This window comes from Falco peregrinus, chromosome 1 (assembly GCF_023634155.1).
Source record: "Falco peregrinus isolate bFalPer1 chromosome 1, bFalPer1.pri, whole genome shotgun sequence".
Lineage (NCBI taxonomy): Eukaryota > Metazoa > Chordata > Aves > Falconiformes > Falconidae > Falco > Falco peregrinus.
In genome coordinates this window covers 31,055,536-31,080,462 of record NC_073721.1, presented here as the reverse complement: position 1 = coordinate 31,080,462, position 24,927 = coordinate 31,055,536, and the positions used below count along the sequence as shown (strand labels likewise).

The following is a 24,927-nucleotide window of genomic DNA, read 5'->3' as shown; positions in this document are numbered from 1 at the left end:
CGCGCGCCCCTGCCCCCGCCATGCGCATGCGCCACACCGACACCCCCCTCCGCGCGCCACTACCCCCCACCGGTTCGTCGCCGGCAAAGGCGGGGAAGAGGCGGGGCCTTCCATTACGTCACGCGCGGTGGCGGCGCGAACCAATAGCAGCGCGCCGAGCCTCCGGCGGGTAAGTTGGTGCCTGGCCCGCAGGTGGGGGGGCTCCCTCCCGCCTCTCCCCGGGGCCTGGCCAGCAGCGGGCCCTCCTCAGTTTATTCCCTTTTTCCTTGGGAGTAGGCTGCGTACTCGCAGCTGGGGGGAGAAGGAAGTGACTTTTCCCTTTTGTCCTCTGGTAGCCGTTATGGGAGGGGCTGTGTGGAAAAGGGAGCCTTCGGCTCCTGCTGAGTTGCTTATCCTGAAGGACGCCTTGTTCCTTTATTTACGGTCAGCTGTCCCGCGTAGGGAAGGTCTCCTCAGTCCTGTGGTAAATTGAGGGGAGAGCTCCTTTTCAGGGCTGGCTGGGGATCTTGAGCTCCTCTTTCCAGTAGACTCCCTCCTCCGCCCACGGTGTTCCCAGGTGCGGTGTGGGAGCTGCAGGGCTGAGAGGCTCTCTTGGTCTGCCAGGAGCCTTGTGGTGCCTCTCGGAGGGTTTGGGCTTGGGAGTGGCTCTCTGAGGAAGCTGTTGGCAGAAGGTGGCAATGCTGGAAGACCTTTTTTTGTGGGCCAGTGCTGTTCCTAGACCTGCCACTGGTTTGTCACAGCATTCAGTCGTGGCAGGGTGTGAGGTTAACACGCCACACGTGTTTGCTCGCATCTTGTGAGATACCATCAGTGGGACGGGCTGGAGTTTCCCTACCTCACAACGTCTTCCCACAAGGGATTCTTTCATCAGCCTGGCATATGATAGTGTTTTAATAGTTGTGTTGTTTATATGCCACCAAACGTGTGGTATGTCTTCACGTGAAAGCGGTAAGGGGCAATTAGCAGGCATCTTGGAGGTAAGGTTTAGGCTGACAGGAGGCAGGAATGCCATCCATCTTGCAGTTAAGGCAACGATGTGAGACCTAAGAGGGATCTGACAATGAGTCCAATGCTTAGTGAAAATCATGTGGTGCCTTATCCTTACATGCACCTGAGTGCCTGCAGTTAACATTAGCATTATAAGCTTCTAAAGATAAAGCCTCTGGTGTGTATCATTTTTCAGATCATTTTATTAGCATGACAGTGGTTTGCTGTCTAAGGAGGGTAGTCTATGTGTAAACTTAGTAATGATAAGGCATTGAGATGCACCAGTTGTGGGGATTATATGGCAGCCTCACAGTCTCCTTGAAATGAGCGTGACTGAAAGGGATTTCAGCAAAGGACTTGTCTAATAGTACAGGTGTTTGTAGTAATGAAGACTAGAAGAGTGGTTCAGAAGGAAGTAGGGGCACAGAAGTAGCCTGGAAGTGAACTTTGCATCATGTGTTAACGGTGGGTTTTTTTTAGCTGAAGGATGCTGGGGTAGAAGCATTTAAAGAATATGTTGGCGTGTGTTGAGTAATTAGTGGTGCTAATAGTATTAGTGTACAGGAACACACTACACTGTGCTGGGTGCTGTCCTGCCACAGAACAAGGAGATGGTCCCTGCCACAACAAGTTACTGAATCAAACAAAAATTTTGTGTTGTGAGTTGTTTTCTTTGATTTGTATAAAATCACTTTCAAGAGTAGTACTACTCTATGCATAGAGAACTTTTCAGATACTCTTGCTAACCTGATAGCAGTCCTGACCTGTAATAATCAGCATTGGTTAATTTAGAAATGAACCTGGCCTTTGTGGTTCCTTTGTTCCAACACCTTGGACACAGAATGTAAAACTTTTGGGGAGGGTGTTAAAGCTGAGAGTGTTCGTGTGTTTAACAGTAATACCAAAAAACAACTGCAATCCAAATGAGATGTTTACCTTTATCCTCTATGATCTGCCTGACTGGCTGTACCGATTAACTTAATTTGCAGGTTTCATGCAGATAGTTTAGATTAAATACAATAACAAAGAATGTGATTGATAAGGTTTCTCCAGTGTTACCAGCAGCAATTTAGCTTGTGGAATCTTAATATTTTTTTTTTCCCCCCCTCTCCCTAACACCTTTTTTTGTGTGTGTGTGTGCACCCCTTCAGGTGGGATGATAGCTTTAATTTGAACAATGATAACTTTAATGATAATTTTCATTTCTTTTTTAAATTGATTTAAATTGATTATTTTTATTTTTATCTTTCTTTCTCTTGGATAAAAAGTGCTTTGGGACTAATTTCCATCTGTTTATTTGAACTGATTAATTGATAAAGGATGGAGGAAAAAAAGGAATCCAAAGCCGTAGCATGAAATCCTTGCATCTAGGCAGGATTAGCTTTTCTTTAGCCTCAGCGTTAATGTCATAGGGCAGCAGGGAGAGTGATGGGTGGGGATGTATGTCAGAGTTTGTAATAATAACTGGAAATAAATACAAAACTAAAAGAAAATTTCTTGAGCTATATGTGAACAAATGTAGCTGAGCTGAGCTTGCTGCCCCAATAAGGCTGGCTGGCAGTAAGTGCAGAGGGATACTAGGGGCTGTTTTTTTCTCAGCTGTATTGATAAATGAACTTTTGACTGTAAACAGTTCACATACAGCATCTATATAATGTATTGGTTTGCTTTGAATGTATGTGTGTGATAAAACAGGTTCACTCAGACCAGAACAGGGACAGTAGTGTCATTCTACCAATGACTAAATGTTAGTAGGTACTACAGATGCGTTGCTTTAGACTTTTACAAAGATAATCTTCCTGTTCCATAGAGCTTTTAATTCATGTATGTTGAAGATATGAAATGAAAAGCTGGCACAAGAAAAGAGCAATTAATATAGGGATAAAAGTTTTGCTTTTAACTCTTTTGCACTCTTTAACAACCAGTTCAAGATAAAAAACATTTTATCTGAAAGGAAAACTGTACCTCGGTCTCAATTTTCCCCTTTTTCTTACACTTTAGATTTACACCTTGCTACTCAATCCTAAAAATAAACTCTGTAAGGTGAAGGTTAAGTGCTAGTAGCAAATCCTTCCCAATTTGCATTGACTTTCTGGTATAGAGGAGATTGTATGAAGTGTGATTTTTTTTTTGTTTGTTTGTTTGTGTTTTTTTGTTTGGAGAGGGTTTGTGCTTTGTTTGGTTTTGTTTTTGGTTTTTTTTTTCTCTTAGTAGCAGGAGTTTTTAGCAACTGTAAATGTTTCCAAATGGTGAGGGTAAAAAGGTAAAAGTGAGTTATAAGTACATTAAAATTCTCTTTCAGGAATTTAATGCAATGCATTTTGAAAATTCAGTACTTCCTTAAAATGTCAGAGTAAAGATGTTAAAGAACTATTTTGGTCGTGCATCAAATATACTGACTTAAAAATAGGTGTAACTCTTTACTGCAATCTTTTTTATCTGTCTGAGATTTAGAAGTCTCCTTTATGCTTTCTGCTGCTTAATATTGCCATCCTTTCCCATTGACATCGTTGCTTACACTTGCTGCTGTTCCTAATTCCCTCTGTCTTCTACTCCTGTTTCATTTACACTGTTTTGCATCAGTTTGTCTTCATTGAAAATAAACACTTGCTTCAGAAATTTAATTTGAAACATGTTCTTCACAGCATATATTGCCCTTTCACTACAGTCCTACATCCTGTCTTCAGTTCTTCCAAAATATTTAATGGTATACTTTTATATTGTCTTGAATTTCTGTCCACCCACGCTTTCACTGATCTCCTCCAATCTTCTTTCTGACGTTTGAGTTGAGTGAACTCTCTAAGGTCACTCTAAGGTCACAGGTGGCTTGTTTGTGGTTGAATCTGAGGTATTATTCTCATTTCATCCATCTTAGTCTGTCTGTCACCTTTGGCACTCAGCACTGTCCCTTCTGTTTTCTTATGTATGTGTTTTCATTGATATTTTCCAATTATATGGTGGTGTTTTCCACAAACCATCACTCCCACTCTGTTCTGTTTCCAAAGTTATGTTTTCTGCTGTATTGGACTCATTTCAGTTCTAAGCACCACTGTAAATTCTAGATCCTTCTAGTTAACACCCTACTTTCCTTTTTAACTTTGTCCTCTTTGCATTCTTGGTTTTTGCTAAGAACTTGTGTGTCCAGCTTCAGTATCTGAAGTTACTTCCAAAAGCTGTCTTGCTTTCCGCTGAATCTGACTCCTTTTTCCTTGGAGTTCAGGATTTTATGGAATTAAATTCTAATACTTCACCTTGTACCATCATAGCTTAACTAACTTTCCTCAGTCCTTCAGGCTTTATGAAAAAATTTTGGTGACTCTCCTGTACCTGACGTTTTTCTCCCTTCTCCCATTCATCATCAGTTATCTTTCCTCCTACTGTTGTAAATGTGTTGCCTCCTCATAGGAGCACCTCAATTCAGTGGATTTTTAAAAACCATGGTGTTTTCAGTCTCTTCCAATCTTGTATATTGACCTTAAAGATATTCCTTTTCTTCCCTCTGATATTTCAGTCTTCTTTGTGTACATGCCAAGTTTTTAACTTTATGTTCTTTTTCTGTGACCCCTCTACACTTGTTGTGCTGTACCTGACTCCTGTGACCTAATGCTCTAATTAGTGGTGGGAAGTACAGAGGAGCTAGTAGTACTTAATAACCTGTGTTTATGACAAGGCAAAAAAGGAAATACGAAAGGGGGCTAAAAAAGATACTTTTATTTCTTTAGGGTGTAGGAGGATAGCCTAAAAGGCTTTACGTTTTCCTCCAAGGAGAATCAAGTCATGTTACCCGTTTGCTGGAAGCCTTGGGAGGGGAGACCATATTGTATATAGCACTCTTGAAAGTTCTTCTATTAAATGTACAGTTGATAGATCTGTAGCTTAAAGACTTGTATTTCTGTTCTGCATTTCAAATTTAAAGCTATATTAACAAAGGAGGAAAAAAGAGACTCGGTTTTGTGCTCTGTATTTTATGAGCCTTTCTGATATGAGTAACAGGAATAGTTCAGTCATATATAATACAAACAGGAAAAAATTATAGTACCAGAGGTTAGATGTTCAAGAGCTTGCCCACGTTTCATTAGCCAGAATCAATGCTCAGGATGCTATAAATAACCTGGAAAATATACATTGCATGAGGTGGGTTTTTTGGGGGTGGGGTTTTTTTTGTTTTGTTTTTTTTTTTAAATGCATACTGTAGGACCAGTTAATCGAAGAATTGCCATAGAAACATGTGGCATTTGGAAGCTTCAGCATATAAGGGTATTACTTAATGTTTGCAGTAAGAAAACAGAGTGTAAAAATGTTTAGGAGTAAGATTGATCTAATTTTGACTTCAGAAAAATCTGTGTTTAGTCAAAATTGGTTTAGATTTTTCAGTAGTCGGTGGGAAAAGGTATCTTCAGAGGGCAGTTTACTCTTTCCTATTGTAGATACTTATCTTTATCAGACAGTATTTAACTGTGTGAGGTGAGTTGTCCTGGAAACATGTGATGGGGTTTGTTCTTCCTACCTATGGAAATACCATTGCCAGTGGAACTCTTGGAGTGCAGTTCTCTTGATATCAGGCAACACCTCTGGGAACGATGACAGAGCAAATATGAAAGTTGTCAAATTACCTGAATGCTTCCAAAGAAACTGACGATGCTTTATTGAATAGGCTTTATCTGAAATCCAATGCCAGAAGAAAAAGCAGTCATAAAATCAAAAAATACAGGAATCCTGAATAAGGATCAGATATTTCAACAAATAGTACAAGAGTATTTCTTGGAAACATATCAGGTCAAAGGCATTCAAGCTTTAATTTGTTAACTTCAATGAAGTTATTGCAAAAAAGAAATATGTTTTTCTATCACTTCCAGTTAGCCTTCAAGAAAACCATCTTCAAGACATATTTAGAAACTTAGTCATATATGATTGGAGGGGAAAGTTGTGATTTTATACTTGAGTGAGAAGCAAACCTCAGATTTAGTGGAGTGTCAACAACAACTAAACTTACATGGCTGATTCTCTCTATTGATTAACTGACTAATGCAATTAAAAACTTCAGGTCCTCATTCATGATAAAATTTTTCCAGAAGACTGGACATTTTGGTCTGTATTTAACTGAAAAACTTCCTTTATAGGAATGTTCAGGTAATACTAAAATATTGAGCTGCATTAGTGTGTAGCTGCATTTTTTTAATATGGTAGTTCGTCTAAAAAACTCTTTCTCTCCATGTCTTGATGACTATAATAATTTTTCACAGAACCACACATGAATAAGTCTATGTAGAGTATTTATTTCTTTTAAAATAATATAGGAATGAATTACTACTACTCTTTGTTATAATGCTGTATTCTTTCTAACAATTTTAATAATCTGAAATTATGTTTCATTTAAAGTTAAATGTATTTGATCAAAGCTGTAAATGAACACAAGGCAAAGTATTTAAAACTTGCAGAGCCCTCTCCATCTGATGGCTATTAGAAGTTTTAGTTAAGTCACATGAAAGCATGTATTACAAATGCTTCACCATGTTTGTCTTTCCTCCAGATGGTAATTAGACCTTTTCCTCTTGCATAGCAGTCATGAGCTGATTTGCTCTTTTTGTTTGTGGCTTTCAAATTTGCATTAGTTCACATAGCAGCTAGGATTAGAAATTTATTAAGGGATAAAGATAGCTTTGCATCTCAGTATTGCATTCAGTCAATACTGGCACAAAAAATGTCTGAACAAAACCCCCGCAAGTATTGCTGCTTTTCTTGCTGCAAATCCTGAATTTCTTCCTCTGTTTGCCAGGAACCTTTTTTGCCAGAATGGCCATTGTGTCTCTTACGATTCTGATCAGCTCTGGAATCTTGGGACTGAATAACTTGTTCTGTAATATGAAAATGAGTTATTTTTAAATCTGTTTTTTATTATGGCTGGCCAACCAGCCAGCAAACCCAGTCCTGGTTATGGGGTAAGCATAAGCAGAAAGTTTATTATATCTTCTACAACTATTATTAAAAATATACCATACTGAAAAGTAGGGAACATCTTGCGGACAGACACACACGCACACACATAAAAAAGGACAATCTGACAAAAAGATAGCACTGAAAACTACTGACTCTTTAGTAATATCCCAAAGAGAGACTTTGCAGTGGGATAACATTGGAGACGTGTCTACTAGCAAAAAGGGGAAATAACATTTGGAATGTTAGATACCAACTGTTTATTAATGCAAAGCTAAACTTTAAAATATAAACTGATTTTATGGAGAAAACAGCAGTTTTTCATTGAAAGATCTTATTTTTATATTACAACCATGTTTCAAACAGTTTCTGTATGTATAATGTTCTTCTCTTTTTACCTAGATTTTTATAAGCAATTGTGTAATTCTCATTTTTGAGGCAAAAGAATAGTTTACTGTGTGTTGTAAGGTAGAATTTGGGTTTATGTAGGATCTCTTCTTGGTACAGCAGCAATGTGTGGAGCTGTAATAATGTGTTAATTGTTAAGGCAAACAGCAGCTATTGTGTGTTAAACAATAGTATATGCAAACTTCGGGCACTAGGACCTGCTTATAAGAAAACAGAGTATTGTGATGTGATGCGCTTTTTGTCTTGAGTACTCTAGAATATTTTTTTTTGATAGAAAAGACATTTAATCTAACATCTAATCTGTAAAATTATGTATTAGATTATACCGCACAATATTTATGGATTACAACGGAAAAGCCCATTACATTAAGTGGACTGAATTTTCTGTAGCAGAAAATAAAATTACCTATAGGAAAAATCATTCCCGTGGCTTCTGGCTGAGCTACAATATATTTTTCTGGATGCAGTATACAGGAGTGCCTTGCTTTCAGAAGCATGAGATAGGGAGTGGCATCTATTCAGATGCAGCTAAGGAGACACTTAAATCTGTTTACAAAAGGCTGTTGGTTTGTTTTTGGGCTTTTTTTTACATATGAAGAAGTTGGAAATAGTAGTGACTTCATTATATTAGCTGTGACAGTGATTCATGTAGGGAATGTAAGAAGTTGCAGCCACAGTCATTGGTGAAGTATTTTCTTTCAAGAATCTTAATAGTATTATGTTCATTTGTTGCCTTCCTGTTTTAAAGGCGAGCAAAAATCATCATTAGCAAAGTCTAGCCTTCTTCACTCCATAGAAAGGAAGCCATTAAGAAGATTCTCATGTCTCAGGACAGGTATTCCTGAACAGTTTTGGTCTGTTCTGTATCAGTCCTGTAGCAGCTCTCAGTGATGAGATTTTGGACAGACCTCAGAGGGAGCATCTGTAAGATCCTCATTATTTCAGAACGTCCTCAGAGAATTACAAAAATTGCTAACCCAAAAGTTAATAGAGGACAAAGTCTCTGGATTTTTAACAACTCCTAATAGAATTTAGTAGCTGAAGATACGGGATGATGAGCCAGCTTTTGAAGAAACTGCTCTTCAGATTATTCAAAGTTCATAGAATGCAGTGTAAGAGATTGTGCAGAACAATTTGTCTTAAGAAATCAACAAATTATGCACCTTCTTGGTTTTGTAGGTCAGAGCAGCCTGGGTGTGACCAAAATCCTGTGATTGATTTCAAGTATAAAAGTTCTAGTCCTCAGAAAGGAGACACAGTTATTAAAGAAATTTAGAGAATGTCAGGCTGTGATTTGTACCATTTTTGATACAAAAACCCTCATCCTTTTGATACTTTTCCTAGATGTTGGCTGAGAGGACCTTTGTGAGGAGCATTAGAAAAGCATAAGAAAAGCTTTGTTCTTATGTGGGATGATAGTCCAAACTTCCTTCAGGAAAAAAAAGGATACTGTAATAATGTATATAGTCTCAATTCTTTTTTTTCTGCTGCCTTTAATTTTGCACAGGTTTGTCTTTTGGAATGTCTAAACTTTTTTCTACAAAAGTGCCTTCAGACAGGAAGCATGATGAGTCTTTATTTGGAGGAGAAATAAATAATTTTGTGTAAAGCATAAAAAATCCCAACCAAACAAGGAACAAACGCAGCCAGTCTAGAAATGGAGATCAGTGTCAAGCCAACTATATGTGTTTTTCTAAGAACAGTAAGTTGGGGCTCAACCTTCCAAAAGAGCTCAAAATGAGTTATGCTCACAAAATGTATGATTGTCCTAGTTGGATCTGAGGCTTCAAAAAAATTCTGATTTGAGTTATTTTGTATATACCAACAACAGTGCTATTTGGACACCGTGTTTCAAGCACAGCCTCACAGTGTTCTGATGTAGTTAAAAGGTTCACTTGTATAGCAAGGAAAAATTTAAATTGATTTCAGAACGTTAAGCAGGTCCGTCATAATCTAATGTTTTGGTGTGTACTGGGAATATTTTGAAAACTTTATTACAACTGTGTACCTAGACCAAATGGTAGGTTAATTATTTTGAAGTCTCTGGTTGTGATGGAGTGTTGTGTTGTGCTGTGAATATTCGTATAAATTCTGATCTCATTCCAGAGGCTGTTTTAATTTACACCAGATGCATAAACTAATTTGAAGGGGAGGGAGAGAAATGGACAGGAAAACTTGTCTCTAGAAATTGAGTCAGCATTGTTGTGGAGTTCACAGGCCAAACAGCTTCAGAAAACTTTTAACCAATGCTTGCCACTTCTACCCAAATTTCTGAAAATTTAAAATGCTCATTCAAGAAGTGGCACTAAATTTATTTTATACTGCTATACCAAAGTAGGAAAGCTAGCTGTGTTGCCTTAAGCTGGGGTGAATTGCGTTTTATTTTCTCTGCTCTGTTAGTTGACTTGAATGAGTTAATACTCCATTATGTTGGATCAGTAAATTACATGTATCTATAACAACAAAAAAAAAAAGTCCTTTGCCAAGAACCTGTTTGCTACTAAAGAATCCATACTGCTGTTTTTCCAAGCAGCAAACTTACTTATAAGAAATAATTTAGGTTTAGTTTTGTTTGTTTTTATTTCACACTAATAACTGAGAACCTTCTTTACCAGTGAAAGAATGTCCTTTCAGCAGCTCAGCTCTTTCTGGTGACACTGTGGGTGATTAAGAGCTTTCAGAGAGAATTAATCATCTTCATAGACTTCCTCCTGCCCTCACTTGAGACAGATTAGAGAATTAGTTGAAGAATGTGCTTCAGCCTGATTATCCAATAGCTTTAAAATATATATAGCAAGTGAAGCTTTCTGAATATCAGAGTGACTACTGCTACCTTACTTACGGCGAGCTTACATCTGTCTGTGACAAACATATAGAGCTAGTTTACTGGTCTGTTGAGTGGTTTGCTGATTTCTTGATACATAGGAAAATATCTTGTGACTAATACATGGGACAAGGATCAGAAGTAGCTACTTCTACTGTTTATTTCATTGCACACTTCCTTCTAGGTTTTCCAGAATCATGCTTTTGGAAAATTGGGTGCCAAAACATAGTTACAAATTTAACTTGCATATAAACCAAATTGTGATGCCAAAGAAGGCACCCTAGAGCTGCAAGCTTTGTCCCCCTTCCTTCCAAGACTGTTTATGTTGGAGAAGCCTGTCTGTCTGGTCTCCTGCAGCCACATGCACCTGTCCAGAAGGATTTCTAGGCAGTGCTCTGGAAAGGAAAAAACAGAGAGGGAAATACATTACAAGTTATGACATGGAGACATCAACTTCACTGGAAGACTATTACACAGTAGTGGTGTCAGTTTCTTGAAAAAACAAGGCACTTTTTTTTTCCTCCTATCTATATCCTGATTATTATAGGCATTGTGGGCAATACCATTTGATGTTGATGATAGATTCCCTACTGGCTAAAGTTTGTGACGATGGGTCTTTTGTCTTGCACCATCTTCCCTTGCCGGGGGAAGTGTACTGTAATATAATCTAATATCTATGTCTAAAAGACATATGATGTTTAAAATTTCAAGCAGTATCTTTAAGAAAAATTCTGTAATTCTTTTTGGTAAATGTGTTATCTCAGGAGGTTAGAAAAATGTTAACACTTGTACAAGTCACATCTCAGGAACTGCTAAACTTCTGGAAGTACAGAGGAGTTCTAGTTCTCTTTATTTCAAAACAATTATTTTAAATTGGAATTGTAGTTGCCTTGTATGTAAGACCTACAAGACATGCAGTGCCCTTACTGATGCTTGTTGCAGCATGTAGCATCTGAACTTACAGGACTTTGCATGAGCAGCAGCAGAAGGTAGTTTATTATGAAAGACTAAAAGTGCATACCCTACCTTGATTTTTAATAGAATCATCAGGTAGGAAGTGTATCCAAACTGACATTATCTTAGGGTTTGATAGTTTTCAAACAGCTGTAAAGTTGGTATCATCTTTTCAGGAGCCTTTTTTCTCCTTCAGCAATGTATTTTGGTCTCAGTGATGTATTTTGGTATTGTCACTGTTGTTGAAAACTTTCTTTTAATTATGTATTTGTAAAAAGTCCATGGGTGAGTTTTGTTTTTAGAATCTATTCCATGTTGTTTGTAACCAAAGGCTTTACTTTCAAGCTCACTAAGATCTACTTGTATAATAAGATACTGGGTTTGTTTGTTTTTAATTTAAAATGTTTTATGTGGCCTTGGGTAATTAAAACCACCATATTTAATTAAAGAAATGTTTTTAGCTTTATCAGGCTGGAATTGCTTCTGCTGATCATGAAGAATTGAATAACAGTCATTTTTCACGTAAGGGTGTTGACTGAAACACATATGAGTTCAATTCAGATGAGAGAGTTTGTTACAAAATCCAGCTGTTGACTCTGCTCCTCTTTCCACAAGTTGCTTTCTCTGTGGCAGGGATGGCTGACCCATGAAGCAGTTCTTTAACAGCCACAGTTTGTAGCCTGATTTATTCAAGTAAACCAATGGTGACTTTACATTGTTTTAATGCACTGGGTTGGCAGGTCTTACACAGGAAGCAGCTCCTCAGCTGTTAAATCATCAGCACTACTATAGAAGAGTGAATGCCTGGTAGGATGTTTAAGCTGCCTATATTGGTGGGTAAATATTCTCTGCTTCTGCTTCACAGCTGACTTGAGAATCTTTACAGTGGTCTGCTAGTAGTTGCAGACAACTGCTGGCAAGATACATTTTCAATGGCTCCAAACGATTCATCTTGAACTAAGAATTTTCTCCAAGAGCTGTGGTTGTTAATCACAGTTGGAGAAAAGATTACAGGAAACGTTAAAACAGATACTCTTCTTCAGAGTTTTCCTTTCACTGGGATTGGAAGACCACCAATTCTTAATCATTTACCATTTTTTAAAAAGATACAAGGTGAACACAGGAAGAGGAGTCAAGAAGTTTATTGGCCAGATTGGGTGTTAAATGGGGAACTATTCTAACAAGGCTACCAGGTAGATTGCTTGGGAGGGAAGAAAGAAAATGGGCTTGGTTTTGGGTGGTGGCAGTGTTGGGAAGGCTGCCAATTTTCCTTGGTTTCCCTTCTTTCCCTTTTAGGATAATACCTTGCTGAGCTCACAAGATAACTCTGAGGCTTATGGACTTGGTTTAATTCTCAGTACAGTCAGGAAAGCTGTCATTGATAGCTGTAGGTGAAAGAGACAACCTTATTTTAACAGGTTAATAAATTGATGCTTTTTGTTTATTTGTACTTAGATAACTACTCTGTAAACTTTAGATTTTTGCCTTTGAAACAGAGTTGTTTTCCCAAGAAGTGGTCCACATAGCAGAACTTAATTTTATTTTTGCCTTTATAACCATTCTTTGGAGTTATTTTATACAGAGGTCAAAATAGAATACAGATATCTTATAAACTTATGGACCAGATGCTTCTCTTGCCTTTTTTCTCTCCTGCGGCAGGATTGAATTCCTTGCACTACAGCAAATGTAAGGTCATTACGCTGCATTTAAAATAAGTTGCAGAAAGGGATGACCTTTTGCTAGGACTCTGTATTGTTTGTATTGCTAAGCCTTATCACTGTCTTTTAGCAAAAGCTAGTTTAATCCTTAAACATTTGTACGTATAATATCTGTTAAGAATTGTCTCGTTAGCTATCTGTGTTCTCACTGATGATAATGCTGTGCATCCCCACAATGCCTGCTATTTGCCCCTTGGATCTTCATTGTACAGGGTAGCTGTTATCTTCCTTGCAGATAGCATATCACCAATGGTTCCAGTTAAGAGCTGGAAACACTTCTGGCATAATGGCAAGTTCCACTTTTGCCAGGATGACTCACTAATTAATTAACCCCTGGGATATTGTGCCTGGGATGTAGAGGCTTCCTGTGCCAATTTAAGAAAATGTTATGGGAAAATACTATTATATAGCAAAAGAAAAATTGATTGGAAGAATTTTATCTGCCTTGTAAGAATTGTGTTTTCTAATACTATCAATCTGCCTGAAACAAGCTTGGAAACTAACTGAAAAATAGGTACTTTGGAAAGGGTTGCTTCTCTGACTTAATATCTTCCTTTGCTATAGGAGCACAAAGACCACTGCTATTAACACCATGAGAAAACTAAACTGGTAATAGGAGTGTGTGGAGGCAAGCAGTCCAGGAAGCAGTAAATATCTTTTCCTCCCAGTAGGCCACAAGCTTTTGGCTTTAAACAGGTCATTGTTCAAATGTGGCTACCGACTGGCTACTTAGGAGGGAAGAAGAGAAGATGGGCTTGGTTTTGGGTAGTGGCAGGGGTTGGGAGGGCTCTTGGGACCATGAAGCGGGAAGGGGAGGCTGCGCTGCAGAATGCTCTTCGTATGCCTGTCAGACAGTGTCGAAAGTCAGTGGGTGGCTGCAGTACGGTTTCACTGTTCCAGCCTGGTGTGGATGGAGTGTCTGTAAGTCATGACTTCAGATTTGTCCTGTGGACTTGGGGAAATCTTGTGATGCCTTCATAGCACTGGGAGTGTGATTTACTTTTTGTCAAGACCTGGGAGCTAGAAGAAGCTCCAGAATTTGATATTTGACTTCCAGTAGTTACTTAGAGAGAAAAAGAGGTTTTGCTGCAGAAATCCTTCTCCCTTCAGGACAGGGAAGCAGTAAAAGATTTGGGGAGATGTTTCATTGAGGCTAGAGGTGTTGTTTGGACTTCTGGCTATCGATCTGTTAACAGTTGGGCATTTCAGGCTTGATAGCTGTTTACACACCAAAATGCAGGTATTTTTAATCTCCAGTGACACTGCTTCATTGATTTCCCCTCAGATGTACACAGGTGCAGGGGTGACTTCTGCTTTTTACTCCAATGAGTGGCTTTTTACACACAGTACAAGAAGTTACATGCTTGTTACCCAGTTCTCTCTTTTTGGCTTGTTATCTCAGTCTGCCATCTGTCTAAGAGAAAAGACTGTGCCGAGCTGTGACAGAATCTGTAACCATGAGGAGTTCAGTTGGGAGGCGTGGTGCAGAACGGAATATTACTTTGTATAAAAGATGATCTTGGCAAACAAGGCTCTGCCTGTATCCATGTTTCTTGTCAGGGGAAAAGTGCCACTAAAAGTGAATAGTTGGGGACTGCAGCACCATTAAGGACAAAACTATATCTTGAAAGTTCCTGTTTGTGGATGGGAGGCAGGATGACACTGACCAGCAGTGGTTTTCTTTTTTCCAACCAATTATCTGTTAACCTTGATTGAGTATAGTGTGTATGTTTATCAATTGATGTGTAGATTCTCATTCGACATGACCTTTTGTTGGGCTAAATGTATTTTTCAACTTTATACTAGACACTGCAAACAAAAAGAGGGATGAGGAAGACTAATATTGTTATGAAAATCATCATGCTAAGTAAAATACAGGTTCAAGCTATGTGTGTGCTTGGGAAAGTTTATGGTCTAAATTTGACATAGACTATAGCAAGCACTGGAGAACTGCCATATGGAGGAATAGCAGCTTTATATTATTAAGATCGTAGAGTTAACAGCTTAGTTTATAAATTTCTGCTGAGCGATGCCTGCAGTTCAGCAGCAGAAAAAGCATGCTTCATGGGGAGGCTTGAGTGAGAAACGGATGGTGAGACATTTGAGTAGACATTGCCTGTGCAAAAGGGATATATTGGGAAAAGCTGCCTGTAGTGGGGAGACAGACATAAATTGGGGTGTAAAGAAAACTAAATAGTTTGTTACTTGAAGTGATGGGTGGAACTGACTAAATCAAGTATTTTCAACATCTCACAAAACAAATGACCAGTCTAAGGAAGGTTGAAATATCACTAACCATGTGTTGTTTTTTAAAAAAATAATTTTTAAAAATTGGAAATTAATATAGTTGTCATCTGCAGTTCTTTTCCCAGTTTAGATGTCAGCAATGCTGTAGCATGTAGTGCTACACTCTTTTCCTGCCTCAAATTAAACATTAAGTGTGAAAACAGAAATCATGCAAAATGCGAGCTCTGTTGTTTCTTGAAGAAGCAAGATGCTCTCGTGATATTCAAGGTGTGCTGCCTCCACATCAGTAGCTGGAAGTGTCTCCTGAGGACTACAGAGATCACTGGCAACCTGTAGCAGGGAGCTGCTCCCTCTCAGGAGACTGTAGCTGCCAAATCTCAGCCCTATTACACACTATTCAATATCAGTCCGCTTTGCCCTGCAGCTCTAAGTGGCTGACACCCCTTCAAGGGTGACCTGCAGAGCTTTAAACAATTTAGCTATCCATACAGGAGAAGCTAATAAGTATATTCAGCTTCCAAATCTCTACAAAGTTCCTTCCTGAATTGAGTGTTGGGGTTTTTGACATTAGCTCTGTGATAAGCAAAGAATTGGCCGTGGTAATGGCAGAAGATAGCAGACATTAAACAGGGAAATCTGAAGCAGTAAAAGGGGAAAGTAATAATTACAAAGTTACTGGAGAAGGTATGCCCAAAACAAGAAGGGCTGACTGGCTTTGTCTTGTATAAAATAAGCCTCCCACACCACTGCAATAAAGCACAGGATGAACAGTGAGGAGAATTATTTTATGGAAGGAAAAGAGAATGAGAGGGGAGAAAAGTAACTGAACAGAAAGTAACCAATTATTATCCCGCAATCCTGCTCTTCTAAAGAAGTGTTTATTTGGTTCTCTATTTATGGCTCCACAGAGGAGAAATCCCTGAAATTCTATTACATTTGAAGGAGCTGGGCAAAATGCTGTTGCTGTCCTGTCTCAGTACTTAAGAGTAAATCATCAGTATTGATACTTTGAATATTTCATGTAGTGACACAAGGATAACATTGTATTATTAGATAAGTTCCTTTGTGTCTTCATCAGCTCTGCTGGTTATTGTGTATGAAATCACAAGCTATTTTTTCATTCGGTTGGAACATGTGAACAACTCTTACAGGTTCTTCTGTGTTCAGGTTTTGAGTGTGGGTTTTGAATGCAGTCTGAAATCAGGAAGTATGAAGAAGAGACACCTTCTCTGCACTGGGGGATGGATCCTGTATTTTCTGCATTTGCAAGACTCTATATTAAAGATATAAAAGAAATGAGAGAATCTAAACAAGTGCCAGGTATGTACTTATATGTGCTGATTACGATGCACACAGAATTATAATTGATTTATGTTGTGCTTTTTATCAAGGGATTACAGGATGCTTCACAAAACCCAGTAATTTTCCATGCCCCTAAGCTAAGTGACATTAGTATCTTTAACAGTTCTAAGAACATCAGGTTGCACTTGAAGTATATGTGAAAAATAAAATGTGTGTCTCCTGATGTCTTTTTTCCTCTCATATATATGATACAGAACCTCTTTTACATTACCGTAATGTGTTCCCTCTGCATGGTAGTACTTGTTATATTCTGATAAAGTTAATTCTAAAAATGCTGGTCCTTTCTGGACATGTGTGTTATATCTTTCTACAGTCTCTACAACATCTGAGAAGGATTTTATGCCTTTTTGCAAAATTTTGACAGTTGATAATGTTTGGTGTATGTGTTTTGCTTTTTCCTATGGATATTAATATATTGTAAAACAGATACAGGTTTTGTCTGCTTGATTTCTAGATATGATAAATGTATGACATTCTTCATACATTTGAACAACCATATTGTAAATTCTGGCATCTGTGCTGAATCTTATACTACACCTTTTATTTCCTAACCATTGTTGGAAACTGTATACTTTGCAGTCTGTTTCCTGCTGGTCTTCAGCCAATATCAACCATGTGTCTGTCTAAAGGAACACGGGTCTGACCTTGAATTTCTGTTTTCACTAAAAAGACTTCAAATAGACCGCAGTATGTTTTCTGCTGTAGAAGCATTCACTTCTCCAAATTGAAGCTTGATAAGGTGCAACATTATCAGGGAGGAACCCAAAAAATTTAGAATTAATGAGGAAAAGAAGTAAACCCTAAGCAGAGTATGTGGTTTCGGTTTGGTTTTGGTGTTTTATTTGAGTGTTTTCTTCTTTTTCCTCCACAGAGACAAAGTACATCTGTTTGGCTCTTTGAATATGTTCTGCCTTGTAGGTTTCGTTATTCACTTATTTTTCTTTAACAGCAAGGCTAACCAAAGCGCTATTCTTGCAGAAATGAAGGACTGGTGGTTTTTTTGCTCTAATCATAATCATTTTTATGTACATAGAGACTTCACAAACTGCAAAGCCCAGTATATATACTTGTTTGTTATTTAACATGATGGGAAATTTTTGTCTTAAATCCATTGCAAGAATTAGGCTAGAGTCTGTTGTTGATGCTTGCACTAGAGTGAGTAGTACTTAGAGGTCTTTTTAAAGTGTGAAGTCTTATAGAAGTACTGGTATAGCAAATGCACCTGGTAAAAAATGTTCCTGCTTAAATTGGAGACATTTTAATTGTTTTCAAACAAAATACAAAGCACTTCTATGTCAGCAGAATAGGGTTGTAGTTTGGATGCAAAAATGTATTAAAAAGAATTAAACTTATAAACATCAACAAGCATCTCACAAGAGCAGGAAGAGTCCTAGAAAGCACCATCCCGCTCTCTTTTTTTCTTGCCTCTAAATTACCTTAATTTCCCTTTTCACTTCCCTTTCTATTCATTTCCTTCAGTGTGTTGTCTTCTGTGTCAGGAACTTCCAGTTTTGTTGTTGCTTTTTTTTTTTTTCTTTGCCTAAGTTGATTGTAAGGAAGCGTCAAGATCTGTCATGTCAAGATACCAGCCTTTAAAGTTGGTGCATGTGAGTTTTCTCTGCTTCCTGTGCATCTGGTGTTCTGCACAGCTAGGCTTGCTTACAATCCCGTATAATTTTCTAAACCAGACTTTAAAGAATAAAATGAAATTTCATAGAACAAACATCCTGAATTTTGTTCATTCTCCTGGTGCTGTATATATACCAAACCAGACATTTTTCAGCATATCTTATTTACTGGCAACAACTGGTAGCACAACAGAAACACTTAAAAAGTATCTTTTGGGGAAGGAAGAAGGTAGGTGTTTGCTGTCAGTATTTCCTGCCTTTAATGGATTTGTTGAAAACCAGCTGAAGCTAAGTATATGATTGGCTATAAATCAGTCATTAAGTAACGGTAATTAAGAATGAATGAGTGCAAAACAAAAGGGTTGTAACTAGGAGGAATGGAAAGAAACACAGACTGAATGTCAGGAAAAACATCCTTAGAGTGAGATTTGCTAAACAGTAGTGCAGCCTTCCCAGGAAAAAGGTGGGATGCCCTTTACTGGGATTGTTTGTATCCTGACTGTACAGATTGCCAGGAATTTACTGTACACAACGGTCTTGCATTGGCCCTAAGGAAATGGACTGAATGACCTAGTAAGTTTTTTCTTTCCATTTTTATGCAGTAGAATTTGATGCCACAATGACTAATCCCTTAAAACATCACAGAGGAAAGCAATAAACCTGGCCAATTACTCCACTGCTATAAATGTTGACAAGAAGACTGGAAAACCTCCCAGATAAAAACAGCAATTGTGTTGTCTTAGAGACCTTGAAATGAGAGTGGGTGTCAAACTCGCAAACTTGGTTGTAACACATAATCATATCATGGAAATGAGCTTTTCTCAGAGTTAATCATGCACCACTGCATTGTAACAGCTTATCACCAAATGAAGGAAGCTACAAATAGCCTGAAAGAAGGTAATAATAATTAAAGCCGTGGCAAACAGCTCGGTGCTCTGTAATGCTGGTAAAGATATGACCAGAACTTGCCCTAGAGAGCTTTATATCTATAGCCCCCTATACTGCTGCTGTGGCTTCCTGTTGTGGTAACAAGCATATTAATGTAAGTGTCATTTGCTGGGTTACTGGGAGTAACCATTGACTGAATGTGCTTGCACATAGCTTCAAATATTTAGTGTATTTGTATTGCTACCAATATGAACGTAATTTGAATAAGCAAGCTAGCAGGAGAAACAATTTACACCTTGAAATCGTCAAGTTCAACAACTACTAATGTAAATATGATTTCATCTTTCAAATTAGTTCAGGTAGTTTCTCAGAGAGTAAGGGTGGAGTCCCATGTGAATTTATGGGGATGGAGAGAACTGGATTTATCTGGTCTCTGTCACTTGCCAAAACTCGGTTTACTAACTGGGAGATGAACATAATAACATGTTGCTTGTTTGCACAGTCAGGAGCTTGGAGTCTCTGCTCCACTGACTTACCCTGAAACTGACCCAGACCTTCTTTTATAGAGGTTTTGTAAGGCTTAGTGAATAATTATATACACTGGGAACATCTCCATTGAGGGTTTCTATAGCAGTGTTTACTGGTGTCCTGGTAAATGGAATGAGAGAAAGGTGGACAGACCTGCTAACCATTCTCTACACCAGACCTGAGCAGTGACTGCACGATTATTATAGCCAGCTCTAAGATGACAGTGATAGATGCATCCTCAAAACATTGCAGTGGATTTTTTTATGAACAAAATTACTGTTTATTAGCTGCTTGGTTGATCACTTGTGATTTCTTCTGAAAGTTTTGGGGGTTTGTCTGTCTTATGTGAAGAAAGTTAATTCCAAGCTCATTGAAGGCTAGCAGCTATGTAGGACAAGTTATTCTTGGATTTAGGTTTTGATTTTTTTTTTCTTTTAATACAGAACATTTTTCTGACTCCCTTGCTGCAGTGTTTCTCTTTCCTTTTGTAAGAATAAAACTTGTCACAGTCTATGGAGGCAAATGTTCCTTTCCGAGTCTCTTGAGTTACCTAGTTTTTAGAAGACAATTATTGAACATCCCAGATGGCATGTTTCAGTAAAGTAGCAGTATTTGAAAACTGAAGAAAACACATTGACTGAAAATTAGCTAGCCCAGGATATGTCTGGAGCTTGTTGCCTTATTACCCTGCTAGTGGACTGTGAAGCTTCAGTTTATCATTCTTACATTGGTGTTTGTTAACATTTGTTACTCTCCTAAAAGGAATTGCAGCATGTGGCAACCTCAGTGCTGTCAAAGTCCACTGGGCTCTGATTTTTCCCTGTTTCCTGGACATGTTTTTATGTGTTATTCTTATTAAAGTCGTATTTATAGATGCACAGAGATAGTTTTGAAGGGATGGTTTTCGAACACGTTATTTCAGAAACTGAAGTTCGAGATGCTGTCCATAATGACTGCATAGTGTACTCTGCTATCTGAGGGATGTTTCTCTCCCCTGCTTCCCGTGGCTCCTGTTCTTTTAGAAATGAAAGACAGAATTATGTTAGTTTTCCTTTTGACTGCTTTGCCTTAATCAGGATAGCTGCATTGTGAGAAGCTCAAACTACTTCTGTTGTGTTCTATTATTTATTCTGAAGCCTGATGAAGATGGGGAAAAAACAAATAAACAAAAAAACCCCCACCAAAACCAAATCAAAATGAAACAACAAAACAAAACAACCCTAGAAAACCCCTAATGACTGCAGCAAACTGTTTTTCAGATGCAAATGTGCAAGAAAACAAGAGGTTAATAAAGTTCTGACACTCTACAAAAGCAAGCTTCTGGTATCCTAAGTAGAGTTGGTAGTTCTTCCTTCTGGTGTTACCAGTTGTCACTGATCCAGGCATTGTCAAGTTTAAGATATCAGTAAAAACCATACTTTCTTACATATTTACTGTATGTGACTATGTAAAGTAAGATGTTGAAAAAATAGTTACGCTTACCAAGAATGTTCTTTGTCTAGGTATATTCTTTTATAATGGACATCCAATAAGACAGGTGGATGTTGTCGGGATAGTGGTTCAAATGAGAGAGCGAGATGCCTTTTATAGTTGTGGAGGTAAGAAAAGTTTCTTTCTTTCTTCTTGCACTTACTGGTCTTCTAACTTTAGTTACCATTAGAGCTTAAAGGTTGCCTTATTTGATCATTGTCCGTTCTTGAAACTACTGTGCTCTTATCTCTGCAGTTAAGGTTATTTAGCAAACTTACAGAAGCTATGGGTTTATGTCCACTTCAAAAGCAGAGAAACAAACAGTTAAAACAGAGTAACTGATTCACTTGGGGTTATCTAGCAACTCTTGATTTTGGGTATTGCTTTGCCACTGGACTCCATCTTCCTCTGAGAGAGAGATATATATATATGCATGCAATTCCTTTGTTCAGATATAAACAGATTTAACGGTGCCTGCAAATAGAAGTCACTTCTTCATTTTTTTTGAACATTAGAAATCCGTTTTGACTTGTATGTTTTGTCGTATCTTGAGTCAGCTTTTAATAGCAGTTAGGAGCTTGTTTATATTTAGATGCGTAAGAGTCTTAGCAAATCTAACTCAAGCATTGTAGTACCAGTCCTTGCCAACACCAGCTGGGAGTTATCTCTTCCCTATTACTTTTTCCAGTATTCACACTATTTTATTAACATGGCAACATCTGATTGTCATTCTGTTCAGCTGATTTTTTTCTTCTGGTGAAAAAGCAGAGTGAAGTAGTGGTGATGTGGCAAGTTTCAAAAGGTGAGGGAGGTCATCTCACAGTAGGAAGGGTGAGCCAAATGCATAGATCCTGTCAAAACACTTGATGGACTCATGTCCAGTATCTTTCTCTGACATGGGTTTCTGTCTGATGGAGGTAAGTCACAGAGCACCTCTTATTACCCAATTCCCTCACTTAGAAAATCGAGTCGGCAACATCCCCCTGACTCATAGGAGTATTGTGAAGGTACAGCTGATAGCTTAACCAGGTCCCAGCTTCCACAACACCTGCAGTTGCATCATACTGCTGCAGAGTCCCATTAACTGCTACTGCATGTAGCATACCTGGCACTTGGTGCAGCTGCTTGGAGTTGACTCTGTGCTCTATAGAAATGTCCCTGTAAGTTTCTTAGAGTGGATATTTTCTAGATATTTTTTTTTTAAGTCTAACTTTTGGATGCTTGTTATTACCCTGCCATTATGCTAAATAATGGACAGTAAATATTTCAAAACACAAGTTTCTCTGGCACTTGAAGTAGCACAGGCTAAACAAGTACCTGAGTTAAGAGGCGGAGATGTGATTGATGATGTAATGAAGTGTTGAAATGCAAATTGAACGTCAGCTATTATTCTTTTATTGCACTAGTATGCAAATGTAGTTATGACTTCAGGAGAACAGAGGAAGATAGAATCAAAATGACAAAGGCAAAACCAATTCTATGGGCAAGGGTTTCCCACACTGCTCTCAGCATTAGTTCAAATGTAAACTTGCTAGAAATGTTTGATTGGGGCAGAAAATGGAGGAACAGAAATAAAAAGAAACTGCAGAGTAGTGGAATTAAGGCCTTAGTGTGAGATCAGCCGACCTTTCGGTGAGCCTGGCTTCCTGCTGTCCTTTCACATCCAACTCCACTCTTTGTTCCAGCAGTTCCTGGTTTGAGCTTTCAGGCTACCTGCCAGGGTGCCCCTCCCCAGCCTGCCCTCTCTTTCAGGCAGGCTGACTCCACCTGCGTAAAACCGAACTTCTTAGACTGTTTCCTGCTTGTAACTTCTTGCATCTCTCAGTTCAACAGACTCTGCTTGGTGAGTCACAGAGCAGGCATTTTGTCGGAGCGTTGCACAGTGCTCAGTACCTGCTCACTTACCATCTGTTTAAAAGTGACTTAAAAAGCAGTTCCCCCTTTGTACTTTTTCTCTGATGGAGAACTGAAATGCCTGTGTTGCTGCTGCTGTGTCCCTCCCTCGTTTCTTACCTGTCTACAGAATACACACTGCTCATTTTAAGAGAATCTTAGGTCCTCTCTGTGCCGAAATCCGTACAGCCAGAACTGGTGACAAAATAATAATTGCAAAAGAGAGTAATTGGACCCTTTCCTGGCTTAAAAAATAAATAGATAAATTACATGCTGTGTAAAACCTGGTTTTGACATTTTTTTGATTGTTTATTGCTATTATTATTTATTATTATGATCAATTAGGATAAGGATATCTAATTCAAGTGTGGCTTTGAACAAGCTCATATTTTAGCTAATGCACCTTTCTGACCTTTTTTTTCCTATTTTTTTTATTTTTAACAAAACCAAACATCACATGTGGTTTTCCTTATACTCCAGGACTCTTTTGAAAGGCTGAAAAGCACTTGCCTTAAAAACAAATGAAAAAATTCTTACCAGGATCTCGTAGGCTCACACAGGCCCTACAAGAACCATACCCTTTTTTTATCATAAAGAAATAAAAATTAATACAAATATCTCATTTATCAGGTAGCTTTGAGAGTGCTTCCCCTTAAATAGTTAATATAAGAGCAAAAAAACCCCAAACCCAAACAAACAAAACACAAAAACCCAAAAACAAAACTCACAAAAAACTAAACAAAAGTTTAAACCCAAAGAGATGAGGAAGGGTGGCACAGGAAGTTTTCAAAAGCTTGAAGACCCCTTGTGTGCATTTAAAATAGATTAACATTCTTCTGTCTAATTAGAATACAATTGCAAGGGTTCTCATTCATCTGTGCTTCAGGAGTTCGTTGTCTGCTTTTATTTATCAATTGGGAAAACTGTTTCAGAGCTGTGTGCTAGTAGATTCCCTGGGTAGTCATGATCAGGTCAATCTCTCTGGGACTCCATTTTCAGCTGTTACACTGATGAGGAGGAGTCTGGCCTCCTAATCCTTCAGTCTTGCTTGTTTTGTTGCTAAGCGCTTCTTAGGAAGCATATCTGTCACAGTTGGTGCAACAACCAGTTGCAAGCTGGAACATCTAGAAGTTGCAATAATGTAACAAGTGAAATGTCATCTGCCTTCTCTCTTACTGCCATTGCTGGCTTGCATGAATGGCTTGGCATGATGTATGGAGGCTCCTGATTCCTGCTGAAATAGTTGCTTTTTGTCTATACCAAGGAGAGGAAATCCTACCAGCTAGATCATTATTTATGCTCTGGTACAAAAATAAAGCTGCTGAAATAGTTGCAGACACAGCAGCTCAAAAGGGTTATAGCAGTGAGATGAACACGCTTTTGTGATGGCATTTGGAATTGCCTGCATCTTCTAAATGCTGTATGTTTGTTATTAGGGATGTGCAGCTAAGCTACTAGGAAACAAGAAGGCAAGACAATTATTTGAAATTGGACAGCCCCCCACCCAAACAGGGAGATTGTTTCAAAACACATGAGACAATAAAAAAGTATTTTGCTTTGATGCTATGGTTCCCAGAGGAAACGACTGCAGGTACCAATCAGTACCTTCCTGGTAAACATTGCTGTTACTTTTGTAGTCATGGATCTGGTTTAAGGAGGCAAAGAAAATTGCAGATTCCAATTTATGAAGAGTGGAAGCTCAGTCTTGGAGACTGTTACGTTCAAGGAGCGAGGTGTTTGCATTAGCTGGACATGAAGTGCAATCCTTGCTGTTGTTGACATTTAGTACCTCTTTATTTAGACAGTGTTTGTTGGACGTGCCATATGTATACAGTGTCCTGGTCTGTAGAACAATTGATTCTTTTGATAGTCTTTTAATTTTCTTTAGGTTTTGCCTTTTTGTGCTGTCCTTGACCATGCAGCGCCGGGGGCAGAAATCACAAAACTTATTTTGATTGGGTACTAGCAAAACAGGAAAAGCTGGGTAGCTTCCTGCTCGGGAGAAGGTGTTAAGATTTTTCAGCAACGGAAGTGGCGTGCATGCCACCTGTAGGTATACTTTAAGCTGGTAATTCTTGGCCTAGAG

At 38.4% G+C, this 24,927-nt stretch overlaps 1 protein-coding gene across 1 annotated transcript in view; it reads left to right on the top strand.

Moving 5' to 3' along the window:
• The first annotated feature begins 100 nt into the window (after positions 1-100).
• STN1 (STN1 subunit of CST complex) overlaps positions 101-24,927 on the top strand; it is a 46,003-nt gene continuing 21,176 nt past the window's right edge. The window contains exons 1-3 of the mRNA XM_005239260.4: positions 101-169; positions 16,240-16,392; positions 20,981-21,076. Coding sequence (XP_005239317.1) covers positions 16,260-16,392; positions 20,981-21,076 — 229 coding nt within the window. The 5' untranslated portion in view covers positions 101-169; positions 16,240-16,259. The remainder of the gene's footprint in view (positions 170-16,239; positions 16,393-20,980; positions 21,077-24,927) is intronic.